Genomic DNA, 18103 nt, shown 5'->3' on the forward strand with positions numbered 1-18103 from the left:
AACATACACATATATTTACATATATATATACATATGTACACACATATGATGTTAAAAAAAAAAGAACATCATATAATTATATAATCTGGACATCTTTCTTGGCCTGGGCATATAGGTTTACTTTTTTGTTACTGTATTTTAACAGCTACTCATATTTGTTTTATATAGATATACCATCGCTGATTAAACAGTTCCCAACTGACAAACATTTTGGTTGCTCCTAGGTTTTATAACCACAAGTACTGATATATTAATCTATCTTATAATGTATGTTTTTGAGTATTTGTGTAAATATGGATAAAAATGCTATATCAAAAGGTATATTTATATAAAATTATATATAGCTATTGATGAATTTCCTTCAAAGAGGTTGTACCCATTTCCCTCATATGAACAAAACACAAATATCTCATTGTCTCCAGTATAGTAAGCAGCCCATGAATATATGTGACTGTTAAATTCATTTTGCTAAACCATTTTCAAGATATTTTTCAATAAACATTCTATTTGTAATTTTGCAATTTTTAAAAAAAATCATAAATACCTAGTACAAGATCACACTTACCAATAGGAAGTGCTAAATCCTTTTTCATCAAAGCTGCTGCACAAACCCCACCGAGATTAGCTAGTTCTTTTTCCAACTGAATGACTCCCTGGAGAGTTGGAAAAAAAATCAGATGCTGTAAAAACTGCTTGGAAGAAGAAATTTTTGAGAGATGATGTGGATTATCAAAAAAATGTGACTTGCATTCCAGCATAATGTTTGAAATGAAAAGGAAGCATGTGTTAGCAGCTAATGGTTAATTAAGAGTGTAAGAGATTCAATATTATGTCTCATGTTTATTGTTTCAGACCAACAGCTCATAGTCCAAAGGATTTTTCATTTATTACTTTGAAGGAATATGATCACTGTTTCACCTTGACTTTTTTTAAACAGTACTATTTGAAGTGTTTATGACAGATACCAAGTTAGTCCCATTGTGAAATTAGCTTGCATAAATTACTCAGAAAGGTACAGTCACCAACCAGGTTTGGAACAGGCACGATTACACCATGTCTTTAAAGGCTGGGTCATGTTGCACAGACTCTGATCTCTCCACATATTAAAAGCAGCAATACCAGACACAATTAATTTGTACAAAATTTAACTACAAAATAGATTATATACCCTAGTTTAAAATAAAATTTCAGGCTTCTTGAATATAAACAGCAAGCACAATCCAAGTCAACAGTAGCCCTTAGAAATACAATCTTCCTTAAGAGAATAAGAAGATAATTCATTCTCACCTCATCAGGTCCAGGGCTAAACTCATATCCAATTGCAAAACATTTGAAACCATAGAAAGAAGCTTTGTCATCTTTCACATAATCTGATGCAGTCTCCAATGAAAAAAGGGCCTCATTCCCTAAGAAAAAAAAACTAACACTGAGTTCAAAATCTGAAACAACTTTATTAAAATCTCCTTACTTTTATCCATCTCAAGATAGGTAGCAATACAAATCAGGCTTCCCGGGGGGCACAGTGGTAAAGAATTCGTCTGCCAATGCAGGAGCTGTAGGAGACATGAGTTTGATTCCTGAGTAGGGAAGATCTCCTGGAGAAGGAAATGGCAACCCACTCCAGTATTCTTGCCTGGAAAATTCCATGGACAGAGAAGCCTAGTGGACTACAGTCCATGGTGTCGCAAAAGAGTTGGACATGACTTGAACACACACACACTAAATAATGTAGTCGGTGTTGGGGTCTCTAACATTTACTTGAACAAAACTGCTAAAAACAACACTAGAAACAATAAAACCATACCGGGTTATTATTTTTCTTTATGATTTAATTCCTCTTAATCACATGTCCTAAGTAAGTTACATGAGCAATCATTGTCAATTATCTGTCAATTACTGAAGTGACCTGTGTGTGTAATGTAAGTAGCTCAGTCATGTCCAACTCTTTGCGACCCCACAGACTGTAGCCCACCAGGCACCTCTGTCCATGGTATTTTCCTAGCAAGAATACTGGAATGGGTTGCCATTTCCTTCTCCAACTTAGGTGACCTGGGTTAGCCTTTTTTCTAAGCTGGAATCTGGCTTTGATGTCTTCACAAACAAACATGACAGGTCAGATCAGAAGAAAGAAGTTTCTGAATTCAAACTGGCTATCAGTTTGCAAGATCACAAGAGTACTTACGTTAAGTGGTTAAAAAAACAACAGACTACAATAACAAATGCGTGGCACCCACCTGGCCACAAATATCCTTCAAGCTTGAAAACAAAGCTTTACATAACTCAGTGGGCTCCATGGATCACGAGCTCTCTTGAAACAAAGAAGTCCTCGGCAACTTTTTAAAATTCAACACTTACTGGGAAAATAAAGACCTAATCCAACTTTTTCTATTGTTTGGCCTCAGTATTAACTCTCTGCTTTAGTCAAGCTTCCCTGGTGGCTCAGACAGTAAAGAATCTGTCTGCATTGCAGGAGACCTGGGTTCGGTCCCTGGGTTGGGATGATCCCCTGGAGAGGGCATGGCAACCCACTCCAGTACTCTTCCCTGGAGAACCCCATGGACAGAGGAGCCTGGAGGGCTACAGTCTACGGGGTTGCAAAGAGTCGGACACAACTGAGTGACTGACACGCTTTCTTTGGACAAGCTAATCTTTTCTCACAAGATTCTCAGAACAGTCTTTCCTAAACCTTGGTCATGTTAGGCCCAGTGCCCAGAGAGCCTTCTTCACTAATCAACTGCAATCTAAATATAGAGTAGGTCTTGAAGACATTCTTCTAAAAATTAAATAAACATTTTCAATGGTGTATCTTTACTAAACATAATTCTCATAAATGCATGTATTTTACCATATAAAACAAAATAAGACAAAAAAGAAAAAAAACCTTACCTGGCAACACTAAAACCATAGTAGGCCACCCAGAGGACCCTGAAAATTTCTTTAGCTCTATCCAGGAATTCAGATTTTCATGAACAGCTGTCAACTTTGGTCCATATCCTGAATTCTGAACAGTTCTAACGGGGATCAACAAACGGAGGACGTCTTCCGACTGCGCAGTGCCACACTGAGGGTCAAACTCGAGCGTCATCCACCGCACGCACTCTGGGAATGTCACCTGAAGTCGACAGACGAGAGGTCACTCGCATAAGAAGAATCAGATTTCAGCTTCCGGTCTAGTTTAGAACTAGGACATCATACTGGAAAGATGATGCCTTCAACTTACTGTAACATAAATGCTAAGTAAGGAATTAACACTGTAAAGTTTTAAGAAATAAGCGATCAGAAACCAAGGTATTAATGGTCAGTGTCAATTGTCTCTGCTCTCCCGTTGTAATATCTATTGTTTTTATCTAATATGTGGTTGATACTGCATTGTGTTTAAGTACGTACTGATATCATTAAAAGAGCAATTACAAAACTGCTTAATTTCTGAAAAAAAAATGTTTTCTGATTTTCCTGTGGAAGAGCTTATTTAAATAATAAATTTTCCATTTCAGTCAGTATGCATTTAAGGAATATAGGTAGGTAACTGACAATGTAATTGGATAGGTAAAATATAAAGATACATTGATGGAAATGAATAAATCATTAACATGTAAGGTTTTAGCCACTTTTAGGTTATCTACCCAGAGAAGGCAATGGCACTCCACTCCAGTACTCTTGCCTGGAAAATCCCATGGACGGAGGAGCCTGGTAGGCTGCAGTCCATGGGGTCACTAAGAGTTGGACACAACTGAGTGATTTCACTTTCACTTTTCACTTTAATGCATTGGAGAAGGAAATGGCAACCCACTCCAGTGTTCTTGCCTGGAGAATCCCAGGGACGGGGGAGCTTGGTGGGCTGCGATCTATGGGGTCGCACAAAGTCGGACACGACTGAAGCAACTTAACAACAACAGCAGCAGATTATCTACCATTCACAGTACCTAATACAAAGGCTTCTTCTCATTAACCAAAAAAATTTTGCAACTTCAAATATTAAAAGAATATAAACACACACACTTATACACTTGATAGAAGCCTAGATTTTTATAGTTTTCTATCCTAAAATTTTACTGTATGCAGGAGTTTATGATGGCACATAATTATATGTATTTTTAACCCCATTTTAAAGTTTCTGTCATCATTATAGCAGAAACAGTTCTGTAATTGTAGTCAAATTACAATTAAGCAGGGCCATGTCAAGTAGTAAACTATGAATTGGTTGTAGAACATGACATAAACCTTAAGAAATTTCCCAAGTATGATATTAATCTAAAAAAACTTACTTTAAACTATATTCAGTAGAGGATTTTTTACAATCCTTAAATAAAAAGCTCAACTTAGTTCACAGTAACATAAATGTAAATTAAAACTAAACTGAGGCACCATTTTCCCAACATTCTTCCCATTATATTGGCAAAAGCTCCCAAATTTAAACACATACTCCTCTGGGGAGGCCGTGAGAAAATAAGCATTCGCATAAATTGTTGGTGGGACACAGAAAGCCATAACTTCAATGGAAGGGAACTACAACATACAAACTACATATGCATTCACCCTCTGAATCAGCAATTCCAGATATACCGAGCAAAAGGCTCCTCATTCTCTGCTTAACTCAGCAAGCCTACTTCTAGAAGTTTACTTTGAAGATATGCTTCTAACAATATGTTCTAGTTCTGTGAAAAATACCGTTGGTAGCTTAATAGGAATTGCATTGAATCTATAGATTGCTTTGTGACAATATTGATTCTTCTAATCCATGAACCCGGTATGTTTCTCCATCTGTTTGTGTCCTCTTTGATTTCTTTCATCAGTGTTTTATAGTTTTCTATGTATAGATCTTTTGTTTCTTTAGGTAGATATACTCCTAAGTATTTTATTCTTTTTGTTGCAATGGTGAATGGTATTGTTTCCTTAATTTCTCTTTCTGTTTTCTCAGTGTTAGTGTATAGGAATGCAAGGGATTTCTGTGTGTTAATTTTATATCCTGCAATTACTATATTCGTTGATTAGCTCTAGTAATTTTCTGGTAGAGTCTTTAGGATTTTCTAGGTGAGGGTGGGATGTTTCAAGAGAACAGCATCGAAACATGTATATTATCTATGGTGAAACAGATCACCAGTCCAGGTTGGATGCACGAGACAAGTGCTCGGGCCTGGTGCACTAGGAATACCCAGAGGGATCAGGTAGAGAGGGAGGTGGGAGGAGGGATCGGGATGGGGAATACATGTAAATCCATGGCTGATTCATGTCAATGTATGAGAAAAACCACTACAATACTGTAAAGTAATTAGCCTCCAACTAATAAAAATAAATGAAAAAAAAAAAGGAAGATATGCTTCTAACAATATGGAAACAAAAACAAACAAAAAACACCAACCATACGCACAGTTATTCATTACAAAAAAAAAAAATGAAAACACCCCAGATGCTCACACACCAGACTGACTGAAAGACTATGACACATCTTGGCAACACTGGGGCACTATGAAGCTGTAAAAAGCAAAGAGGATGATCTCTGTACATGGATATGGAGAGGCTTTTACACACAGTGTTACTTTTAAAAAGCAAAGTACAAAGAAGTATATACAGTGTGCTATTCTTTTAAACAAAGAAAGAAAATAAGACTACATCTAAATCAATCTTTCTGATTTTTTTCCCAAAAAAGAATGCAGCAAGGATAAACCATGATACTCACTGGAGTAAGGCAAAAGCAGAGAAGGAAAATGACTTATAATTATGAGTATGTCGCTTTATGTAATGTTATTTCTGTAACTATATTGGTATTTCACATAGTTTAAAACTAAAATTAAATCAAGTGGGGCACGGGAAAAACTCATAAAAATTAAGTACAAATAAACAAGACTAACTTCATATTAATCATACAGCCACCTACACACAAATATAAAATGAACTACTCCAAACAAATTTTGAATAAAGTATTTTCATTATATTAATGTTAGTAGGGTTAATATAAAAAACATTGCAAAGAAACTGTTTATTTTATGTAGTATTTTTAATTTTTATAGTGGCATACATAAACAAAAATGGTATGAAGAAAATACCTCAATGGTTTTGACTGGAATTAGTAAGAAGTGCTCAAAAACTGATGAAAACACAGAAAAAGGACACCGAATCTAGTCTGAACAGAATTCCCCTGATCAAGTCAATTGAAATTCGAGCATCAAACTGAATCACAGCAAAAGATTGTAACACTGAGCAAAAAGAGAATCTCTGAGTACATACTGGTATAAACACATGAAATAAATATATAAAAGAATACACTTTTTAAAGTAGAAGGGATGGGAAGGTCTCCTTTACAACAGAACACCAGCTGGGAGGAAAAATAGAAATAGAAAGCCACCATAGCAATAAATGATTTGGGTAAGAATAACCAAAGGGTGCTAAAATTTGTTGAAAGACAGTATTTTCAGCACAGTCTCTAACCCATGGATATTTACCCACAGACATTTTCAAAGGAAAAAAAAAGTTTCTTTTTTTGCTGGAGCTGTCACCTTAATCAAGTGACTAAGTACTTCCTGAGGGAATACACAGAGGAGAGCACGACAGGCTGCCACCCAAAATGCACAACCTGAATCTAATCATTAAAAAACAATCAATGAAATCCAAATAAAATGATATTTTTTACAAAACCACTGATTGTGTTCTTCAAAAATGCCAATATCGTAAAAGATGAAGAGAGGCTGAGGAACTACTTCAGATCAAAAAAGACAGAAGTGGCCTAACAACTAATTGCATGTGTGAACCTGAGAGGATCCTCTGCGTGCGTGCTAAGTCACTTCAGTCGTATCCGACTCTTTGTGACCCCGTGAACTGTAGCCCACCAGGCTTCCCTGTCCATGGGATTCTCCCAGCAAGAACACTGGAGTGGGATGCCATTTCCCTCTCCAAGGGATCTTCCTGACCCAGGGATTGAACCTGCGTCTTCTGAGGCAACTGCACTGCTGGAAGATATTCTTTAATGCTGAGCCACCAGGGAAGCCCAGTCTGGGTTTAAAAAAATTCTATGAACACCGATGGGAAAAATGGCAAATGTTCGAACCATGGCACTTTGAAAAAATGGCAGGTTTCAGATTTGAGGCAGGAAATGTGTAAGCCTCTTATAACATCTTATACCAGAGCCTATAACATCTTACACCAGACAGTGAGGATGCTATGAATGACACTACAGGGGGTGTATCTAAAGGACTCAGGAGGAGTCTATCAAAAACACACACAGTCCAATTTCTTAAATAAAATTCAAGGAAACAAAAAACAGAGAGATGGAAGGGGAACAATAGATTAAAAGAGACTTAAGAGACACAACCAATCATAATGTATGAATCTCACTTGGTTCTAATTCAAATATTTTAAAATGTACATATACATTAACATGAAGGAATTATTAGTTTTTTTACAGTGTGACAATGACATTATTTTTTACAAGTCCTTACATGTTTAGAGATACAAAAAAATCCATGAATATGCTTTAAAACTATATTGTTGTTGTTTAGTTACTAAGTCACGTGCGACTCTTTTGTAATCCAATGGACTGTAGCCCGTCAGGCCCCTCTGTACACGGGATTTCCCAGGCAAGAATACTGGAGTGGGTTGCCATTTCCTCCTCCAGGGGATCTTCCTGACCCACGGATCAGAACCACATCTCCTGCATTGGCAGGCAGATATTTTACCAATGAACCACCTGGGAAGCCCTTAATACAATATGAGAAGGGACAAAGAGGGTGGGAAATAAATAAAAGAGTTTTGACCAAGAGTTGATAACTGATGACTGGGATGATGCACAAATGGGCTAAACTATACTGGTGCATCTTTTCATACGTCTACCATATTATACAACAAAGAGTTGAATATTTTACAAATGGTAAAGACTACACCTGCCAATGCAGGAGATGCAAGAGACGTGGGTTCAATCCCTGGTTTGGGAAGATCCCCTGGAGTAGGAAATGGCAACCCACTCCACTGTTTTTGCCTGGAAAATTCCATGGGCAGAGGAGCCTGGCAGGTTATAGTCCTTGGGGTCACAAAGAATTGGACATGACTGAGTGACTGAGTACCAAAACGTAAACTTATAATAAAATTAAGTGGACAAATTCTCTTTCTCCCCCTTAATTTAAGTGATACAATTTAGAAAGCAAGGAATAAGATTTTGAATACTCTATGAAACCATTATAAATATTTTATATGTACATTTTAACATTATGCATAGTATTATAAATCCTGCACTGGGTATGTAAATTTTCAGAAATCAAGCTGTGGTACAAATAATACCTGTCCAAAAAAATTGATTTTCATTTATTTTTTTAAAAAGTTTTTATTGAATCTGTTACAGTATTCCTTCTGTTTTTTAATGCCTTTTTTTTTTTGACCCTGACACATGTGGGATCCTAGCTCCCCGACCAGGTATCGAACCCGCAACCCTGCACTGGAAGGCGAGGTCTCAATGACTGGACCACCAGGAATGTCCCCAAATAGTGATTTTCAAATGTTAACGCTTATATCCACTATTATGATATACAAGATGCAGTTGAGCATTACACACTGCTTTGTACTTACAAAAAGATATGAAAGTAACTTTCATAAACCCCTTGAAAGCATACTATTCAACAGTAAAAATTCTGCCTTGAACCCTGTTGTGTGCTTGACAGTGTCTAGCCACCTGCTGATTCTCTGTATTTATGCATAGAAGTTACACTTCTGAACAGAGGCTAAGTCTCCTTTAACACATCAATATAGAACATCAAATCAAGTTTCACGTTTAAACTGCTCCTGGGAACCGGGCCCACCTTGTAGTGCATGACACACGCAGGCTTATAGGGGTGCTCGCTCTCTATGACGGCATAGTGATTAGAGGTCGTACAGGCAGACAGGCCTTGCTCAGGCTGGTTTCCTGTGGTACTGTCTGTTGACTGATTAGGATTGAAGGCAGGGGGTGCATACTTCTGATTCAGAATGGCAACTGAAGGAAGTAACTGTTGGACAAGTCCAAAGACTTCTACAGCCACCTAGTATAAAAGAGAATGATTAAGTGAAATAGTAAGGGTTAAAGCTGCTTTAAAGTTATTATTACTGTAATTAATTACTGTATTAATTACTGATTATCCTTATTATTAAGAATTTCAATTTAGAGTTTCTTCTATTTATGTTTTCACTCAAAGAGAAATTTGTACTATGGGAAAAAAGATTTAGCTTAAAAGTCTTAGGTGTTCCATGAATATAACCAAGTTTGTATTTCTAAACCCTTCTGTCTTTCTGTGATCTGCAGTAAATTAGGTTTTATGCAAAATTTACTATGCCAAAGGATCAGTAGTTTATCATTTCTTCCATGTCTTGAATATTTCACAATTTAACAACCTTTTTACATTGCTATTTTTATACAAAATGGAGATTTGGCATCAATATTATAAATTTTAAAGGTCTTAGTTAACTTAAGCTTTCCTTACATATCATATTCTAAAATATATTTATTTCCAAGTTCTTCAAATGTAAAGCCAATAAACAATACTATTACAAAGTAATACTATCACAAAATAATGCTATTACAAAGTAAACTAGTAAGTGATACTAAGATCAGAGGGTTAGTTATTTAACTAATAAATTCTACCATTTACAAGTCTATCTACTTGTTACCTGTAACCCAGATGCCTGAAAGATTATTTTTAAAGGAAAGACACAAAATCTAAATAAAATTATATTTACAAAAAAAGATTTGAAGTTAGAGAATTGAATCACACACCTTAGGAATAGCAGCAGCTACTGGTCCTATGTAGGCTATAATAAGGGGAAGCAGCATGGAAAACAGACTGGAGGAGCTAAGCAGCTCTGGAATGTCATCAGCTGAAAAAGGCATTAAAACTACAGTTAGAAAGCAACTCCACTGTAACATGTATACAACTGTACTAAACCCATATTCTAGTTTCTTGAGTAAAATTATAGTTGACACTGACCAAGTGCTTATCAAGTACCTGGCACTATTCTAAGGGCTCTACACACATTACCTCTATTAACCCTTACAATAAGGTTCTTTATTATCGCCCCTTTTTTAGAAGTGGAAACCAAGGCGCATAGTGTTTAAGTACCTTATCTAAAATCATACATCTGTAAAATGACAGAACCGGAACTAGAACTCAGGGTTACAGTCATGATGTTAAACCAGTACTCCTGGTGCCATGTCTGAAACCAGGCAAACAACATAATCTTTGTGTGCAGGTTACTCAACTGTAATGGAGGATAACATACTTGCCTCATCAGATGTTGTGATGATTCAGTGAGTTAACACCTGTAAAATGCTTAAAGAATGCCTGCAGACATAGTAAATACTCCAAAAACGTTTGCTGTTATTAGCTATATTGCCTTCTAGGTTTCCCAAGGAAAGCACTTTGCTGATGGACATTTTATTTTTCCATGAGCATGGTGCTAGGAAGATAAGTTGAGTCCATATTATGAAGACCTCTCTATTAAGGGTCAATTATTTCTAGATATTTTTTTCTACATCTGCTGTGCATCAGAACAGGCTGGGCACTGAGGTAAAAAATATGTTTCCTTGCCCAGCCTAAGCTACTGGTTTGGATAGACCAAATACTCTTTATTTTCAGCAAGTTTCTCACATGATTTTGACATGCAACTACATTTAGGAACAAGTGTCATAGTGAACAGTAAAGTTTTTGTAAATTTAACTCTGCTGCAGTGTGGTAGTGGGAAAAAGGTGGCAGGGAGATTATTAGGATGTTATCCACCCATGAAAAAGAGGATGTGTGCTTGAACTACGGCAGCCTGAACTATGGGAGAACAGATAAGAGAGAATAGAAACTGAAGAGTTTCCAGGGGAAGAACTTGCAAAACTCAATTTAGGTACGTGAATCTGGAAAGATGTTTGGGGTTGCCCAGACCTTTAGATACATGGTGATGCTATTACAGAAAGAAAACCAGGTCTAAAGTGGAAAACAAAAAAATTTTTTTAACTACTAAAAGAAACAAAGACTCAATCAAGAGTTTTCCTCTTAATGGGCTAACTCAGAAAACTACAGTGTAAAGTAACTGCTTTGGAACATTCTAACAAATTTGCATTAGTGTATGGAGAGCATGGCTGATCCAAAATGCATATATGTATATGTGCAGACCTTATAAGGGATCACTCTGGGATTTTACAAGGTAGTTCTTCTTTAGTAACTCTGCACGTAAGTTGGAGAATAAAGAATCTAAAATAGGACTATTAAGGAAGTAAAAGAAAAATCTTACCATCCACAGCAAGCGCTCTGTGCAAAAGGTCTTTCGCAGCTCGAACAACAGTGCTTACCACAGAGAGAGCTCGGCTACAGTTTTTATCTTCTTCATTGGCTTTGCTTAGAAGTTGGGATTGTAAATCTCCATCAAATTCACTCCTGTAACATGAGTAACACATGACGTCATTTTACACAGTGGGTAAAACAAGATCTAACTCTAGGAATCATATCTGGATCACAAGCTTAAAGAGTTAAAGTTAAAAAATAGTAAATGTATAACTATGTAGTTTCAAGGCATAATAGGGCTTCAAAGAAATAATAAGAGCTTAAAGTTATTTTATTTTTTTTAAGTAAATAACATCATGACAGAACCACTACTTAAGCAAAGGCCTGAACTGTGTTTTCTAAAAGACGACCTGGAGGAGCTGGGAGAAGAGCAGTCAGGCCAAAAGCACAGTAAGATAAAGGTTCAGATAGGAACAAGATGGGTGAGATCAAGGAACAGAACGAAGACAAGTGTGACTAGAATGAAAGGAGAAAGAGTGGAGGGTGACAGGTGGGTAAGGGAAACAAGAGTCGAACCACGTGAGTAAAGACTTTACATTTTATCCTGGAATGGGAAAGGGAAACTATGAGGGGAAGGTGAGCAAGGGCAAAACTTGACAGGATTTATATTTCGCCGAGGTCACTCTGCCTGCAATGGTGTAGGACAGAGTGTAGGAGAGCTCAGCGAAAAGACAGAGGCTGGTGTAGAGGCTAGTTCCTCTCGAATCCAGTTATCCAGGTCGTTACCCAAGTCAGGGTGGAGACGGCTTGGGCTCGATGTTAATTATAGGAGTGGTAGAAAAGGTCAGATTTAAGCCAAGACTTACTGATGCGAAGTGTGAGGGTAAGATGGACGTCAAGAATGACCCCCAGGTGTCTGCTATACCTGTGGATGGGGAGGAACACTGGATGGGGACCTGTGGATGGGGAGGAGTTTCACCAAGACGCCTGTTAGCCAGCCTTAGAGAGGATGTGTGTGTGCTATGGTGGTTAAAGGTAGGTCACCTGCAGTCCAGTCCCCTGGCTACAAATCCCAGGACCAGAGCAGCACGCCGCCGAGTCACTCTGGGCCTCAGTTCCCTCGTCTGTAAAGGAGGGACACGAAATTGCACACCCCGTGGAGTTCCTGCAAGGACTGGCTGAACTGACACAGGGCGAGCACTCAGAGCACCGCGTGGCAGACAGGGAGTGCTCAGGACACAGGACCTCCAATCACCATCTCCCTCACCATCACGCTGATGAAGTTCAGAGGGGCCTGGATATTCACTCCAGGGCTCACAGGAGCTAGGAGCTAGAGACGCAGACTTCGCAGACATCAGAATAACACGGCCTTCATAGTTAAGTGATTTTAATCTTTTAAAACTTAATTAATTAAAAATGAAAGCTAAGATACTTAAATCTTTGTGGAAAATATCAAAATATAAACACTGCATTTTGTATAAGATATAAACTCTGGATGGCAGATGCTTTTAAGGGACTCTCCATCTTTTTTACCTTTAGCACATGATGTGGTTTCTAGTCTACACTTTGAGAGAGAGAAAAATGTACTGTTTGTTGTAAGGCTATGTAACAGAAAAGGGTTTTCATTAGGGTGGAAGGACTAGAAAGCTTTTGTGTGTCAGCAGCAACATGCCACTATAGAGTTATTTGTGCCTACTATTTCTATTCTATTTTACACAGAGAAAGAAAGCAGATCCTCAGTACTGTGTCCTGAGGCAGTGTCCCCAGATTGTTTGTGAAGGAAAAAGGAAGCAGTAAGCCTCTGAAACCCACCGGCAACTTCAGTGATTTGCTGTCAAGTCAGACTGAGGACAAATGTGGTGAATGCTACTCACTACTACCTATGGTTCCAGCTAAGTTGTTAAAAGAAAAATGCAGACTCAGTGAGAAATGTATATTTAAAAGCTTTTTTAAATTCAAAATTATTGTAATTCTGTTTTTCACTGTTTACATAAGGAGTGGTTTTTGTTAAACATATTATTAGAAATACATTATTATATACTCTAGGGCTCCAAGACACCAAAACATTCTGCAGAAAGGATAGCTGGATCAAGGTAACAACAGCACTTTGGCAGAATGGATTTCCTCATTAACTTTTGGCATTTAAAATAAATAAATTCCATTAAAATTTGGCCACAAATGCAGACCACAAAACTATAAAAGGGACAACAAAAAGCATATATACCCTGTACATAGGCATTTCAAAGATATTAAGGAAATAATGACAAAGAACATTTCAAAGTAAACACTTTAACTTATACACTATACATTTATACATTAAAATGAGACCTTTTTGTACAAATTAGCATGTGCAAGGAAGATACATTGTGCAATTTAATTATCACTGCCCATTTGGCTTCTTGGACCTTGGTAGTAAAATGCACAGGGTCTGCTGCTGTCGAGTGACTAGCTCCCCGATCTCTATACACACCTACCTGTAGTAGAGTATCTGGGGAATCTGTCCTCTGGTTTGGTTTGTACCATTACTACTCAAGCTGCATGTACTGAATGTGAACGTCACGCCATCAGGACACTGGACCGTGGTCATTCCTCCATCTCCATTGGCTGTGCGGCTTCCATAGTTCCTCAAGCGCACAGCGTATTTAACATTTTCCTTCATGATAAAGATGTAAAGCATGTTTATACTTATTTATAATGTACAAGGATATATTAATATAAAATGAATTCTAGTAGTAAACTGGGCAAATACACTTGACCCTTGAGCATCATGGGTTTGAACTGCATGGGTCTACTTACAAAGAATATTTTTCAACAATAAATACTACAGTACTATATGACCTGAGGTTGGCTGAATCAAAACACGTAGAACTAGCATTTTTGTTTTGTTTTGTTTTGCTCAGTTGCTAAGCTGTGTCTGACTCTTTGCAACTCCATGGGCTGCAGCAGGCTCTTCTGTCCTTCCTATCTCTCAGAGTTTGCTCAGATTCATGTCCAAAGAGTTGGTGATGCCATCCAACCATATCATCCTCTGCCGTCCCCTTCTCCTCCTGCCTTCAATCTTGCCCAGCATCAGGGTCTTTTCCAATGAGTCAGCTCTTTGCATCAGGTGGTCAAAGCACTGGAGATTCAGCTTCAACATCAGTCCTTCCAATGAATATTCAGGGTTGACTTCCTTTAGGATTGACTGGTTTGATCTCCCTGCTGTCCAGGGGACTTTCAAGAGTCTTTTCCAGCACCACAGTTTGAAAGCATCAATTCTTTGGCACTCAGCCGTCTTTATGGCCCAACTCTCACATCTCTCCATGACTACTGGAAAAACCATAGCTTTGGCAGACCCAGGATAGGTAGGTATAAAAAGGGCTGACTGTAAGTTACATTTGGATTTTCCACTGTGAGAAGGGTCAACACCTCTAATTCCCACATCGTTCAAGGGTCAACTGTATAAAGAATGTCTATTTATACACAATTTGGTTAAATGAGTTTTTAGTAAGTCAAGCAGGGTAATAATTAACACTCACTGATGTTTATTATTTAACAGAATACTTTCTATGATTTACTTAAATTAATCCTTAAAATAACCTCATAAGGTCAAGTACCATTATTACCTCTATTTTACAGATGAGGAATCTGTGGCACAGAGAAGTTAAATAATTTGCCCAAAGTCACACAACTAGTAAATAGTGATGGAAGTAGAATTTAAATACAGGCAGTGTGACTCTAGTTTCTGCTCTTAATCACACTGTAAAGAATATGAGCCATAATAAAAGATTTTGAATACATGAATTAAGATTTTCCTTTGCTAAGTTTAACTTTTAAGCTTGTTTTAAATATAGGAAAAATACAATAATGAGTTCATTATATTTTTATTTTAAGAGAGACATTCAGGGACAGAAACAGACAGGCAAACATGGGAAGAAATATCCATAATACAAAACAAGATTCACCTGTATAAAAAATATGATACAGATACTGGTACCTAAGAATCCATGACATAAACTTCATGAGATTTTTTGTTTTTTTTAGTATCATATATCTTTTTGAAGAAGTAACTAATTAAGTTACCTCATCCAAAACTCAGCTGTGTGATGAAAATTTACGGTTGGATTCAGAATTACTCTATTATTACTTAAATATGAAGCAAAATTTGTTTTCTTAATAGTTATTTACTGCAAGACAATTAAGTTATATACAATAATAATAGCTTTAATTGTTAACATTTTGTTAAGACCACTTGTTCTTTAAATGAGTTCTGGCACAATAAGAGAAGAAAAAATAGGAACTAATATTTATTGAGTTTCTATATTGTGCTAGACACTGAGGCAAGTACTCTCCTCCATTTCTTAATTTAATCTGAACAATGTTATAATGGAGGTATTAGACTTCCCAACCTATAGATCAGTCTCAGAGCGGGCAAATGATGACATGTCCAATGTCTTAGAGCTAATATTGGAAAAAGTAGGTATCTGAAAGCTAGGTTTATTTGACTCCAAAACCTATGGCTACTTTCCACTACATCAGACTTTAAGAACCTTTTGCAAAAGTAGAATACAATACAGTAACACATTAGGAATACAGTCAGTACTGTATTTAAAGGACCACAAAAACTTTTTACCATTGTTTTTATGTAAACTCATAATAATACATTCCATTTACAAACTAAACACATTGTTAAAATTACCTTTAAAGGAACAACTTTGTCAAGTCTGATTTCAGCTATATCACTGGGTGAATCATCTGTCGTGTAAGTTCCTTTGACTAATTCTAGAGATGTCCATCTGTGAGAATGAGTTGAATCCCCTGCATGCTCACTCTAATTAAAACAAGACAAAACCCACACATATTCTTAGTATCATTAACTGAACAATTTTGACTCACAATCAATTACTGTTTTTAAGTAGTCTGTTTCCTTACACATAAAATTATTATCCACTAGCAATCATCCATACATACTAAAGAAAATATTTTTGGTCCTCTATTCATTTGTATTTGATTTCCTGAAGTATCTACAAATGATATCATACATAGGCTTTTCTCATCTGTCTTACAATGATTTCCCCTTCTTCATTAGAATGCTATATCTAGTTATAGAGCTTAATGAAGGAAATAATTAACTGAATTAATTGGTTAAGAGAAGCAAAATAGAGATAGACTTATTTATTAGCAAATGATTTACATGCTACTTGTCTCATTTTAATAAAACTTTATGTAACTTAGGTGCTTTAAAAAATCTACAGAGGATACAGCAAGATAACGCTAATTCAACCAACAACACTCTTTACTATTAATCATCCATTAGCACTCTTGACAAAACTGCTTAATCACTGATAGGGGTAATAATACCAGTCTGAGTATTGTTCTTGTTTTCTGAAATATTATAATAGCAAAAAAAAAAAAAAGAAATTACTCAAGATTTATAATCTGAGGCCTAGTTACGTTATTTCTCATCTTCATTTAAAATCTTCCCTGGAAATGCAGAAAACATGAAGCAGGAGCGATCCAAACGGTACATAAGCAATCAAGAAGAACTGCTCCCTTTTAGTTTCTCTAATGTCACCCATCTATGACTAATCTGTTAAACTGCACTATTTGGATTTGGACCACTGCACTATTATAATCATGTATGTCCTGACACACAACCCACACACCAAACTGCATACTAAGAGTGGTACTTACATCATCAACCAAAACCTCTAATTCATATTCATGAATTCCACCTCCTCCATAGACAGAAAAACCGACCACAACTATTCCAGGCTTGTCTACCGAAAAACAGATGGCATCTGGGGACCCATTCCCGGTGTTCCAACTTCTCCCCTGACTTGTCTTTGTGAATCGGTTAGCACTGGCTTTAACAGAGTGAAGAGAATTAAGGCCATCAACCTGTAATGACAAAAGTAAAAATATCAGTAGTCTGTACCTAAGTGCTACTAACATGCCTTTAATAAAACTATCCAAAAGTTTCTAAGGAGTTCAGTAAAATAACCTAACTTTAACAAGAGGGTTTAAACCTCTCTAAAGGTATAACCAAGAATAAAATCAGACTGTATCACTCTAAATTTACAAATCAATATTATCTAACAGCGTCTTTTTAGTCAAATTATACATTTCACTTAATTTATAATGTCAGAACTATAAACTTGTAAGCTATCACAGTCATAACATGTGAATGAATTATCATCCACTTTGCAAAGAGATACCAATATTTTTCAGACCAATAGTTTTCAAACTATGCTGCACAGAACTCTAGGAGAGATGACTATTCAAGAAAAAGGTGGACTGAGGTTCCTCTTTTCAGTCAGACCATCCCTCCTCTTATCTGTGAGTTTCAAGCTAAGACTCCATTGCAGAAAATGTTCTATGCCTTAAGTCTGAATATCATTAATGTATATCATGGTAACTTGGTAGTCAATATGGAAGAATAAACACACACACAAATACTACATCATTAATTACAGACTTTGATTAGGGAGGATCAAAGCACTTATTTTTGGTTCAAAACTATCTTCTTAATTATAGAGCCTGCTTCTGCTCAAAGTTGGTTGCAGAAGTTTGGAAAAGCTACAAGAGGGAAATATTTAAGTTTAAGATTCCAGCAAAAAAAAAAAAAGAAAGAAATTCCAGCAAGCATTACAAACTCCTCTGAGAAAGAAAAAAGTATGGATATCTAAGTCAGGACCTTTAGAAACTCCCAAGGTTGTAAATTAGGCACTTGAAATTTGGGGCCTTCCTTTCTGTTAAAAAAGTAAGCTCACAGGAGATTGATTACTAGATAGTAAACTTCTGTGGAACCAACATATTCTGGGGACCAACGTACTATAAACCTTCATCCAGGATCTATAATATTATAGGAGGGAAGCATATTACAGGCTGAATGAACA

General features: G+C 36.7%; 1 protein-coding gene across 7 annotated transcripts in view; it reads right to left on the bottom strand.

Moving 5' to 3' along the window:
* Positions 1-18103, bottom strand: part of MYCBP2 (MYC binding protein 2) — a 263283-nt gene that overhangs the window by 100344 nt on the left and 144836 nt on the right. For all 7 annotated transcript variants that reach the window (XR_010658547.1, XM_065902278.1, XM_065902281.1 and 4 more), the window contains 9 exons: positions 16899-17105; positions 15904-16035; positions 13700-13878; positions 11236-11378; positions 9734-9834; positions 8784-9002; positions 2887-3112; positions 1288-1406; positions 566-653 (listed from right to left, as the gene is read on the bottom strand). Coding sequence is in view for 6 of the 7 variants with exons in the window: in XM_065902278.1 (XP_065758350.1) it covers positions 566-653; positions 1288-1406; positions 2887-3112; positions 8784-9002; positions 9734-9834; positions 11236-11378; positions 13700-13878; positions 15904-16035; positions 16899-17105 (1414 nt within the window). In the remaining variant the exon portion in view is untranslated. The remainder of the gene's footprint in view (positions 1-565; positions 654-1287; positions 1407-2886; positions 3113-8783; positions 9003-9733; positions 9835-11235; positions 11379-13699; positions 13879-15903; positions 16036-16898; positions 17106-18103) is intronic.

The sequence above is a fragment of the Muntiacus reevesi genome, chromosome 11 (genome assembly GCF_963930625.1).
Source record: "Muntiacus reevesi chromosome 11, mMunRee1.1, whole genome shotgun sequence".
In the NCBI taxonomy this organism is placed as follows: Eukaryota; Metazoa; Chordata; class Mammalia; order Artiodactyla; family Cervidae; genus Muntiacus; species Muntiacus reevesi.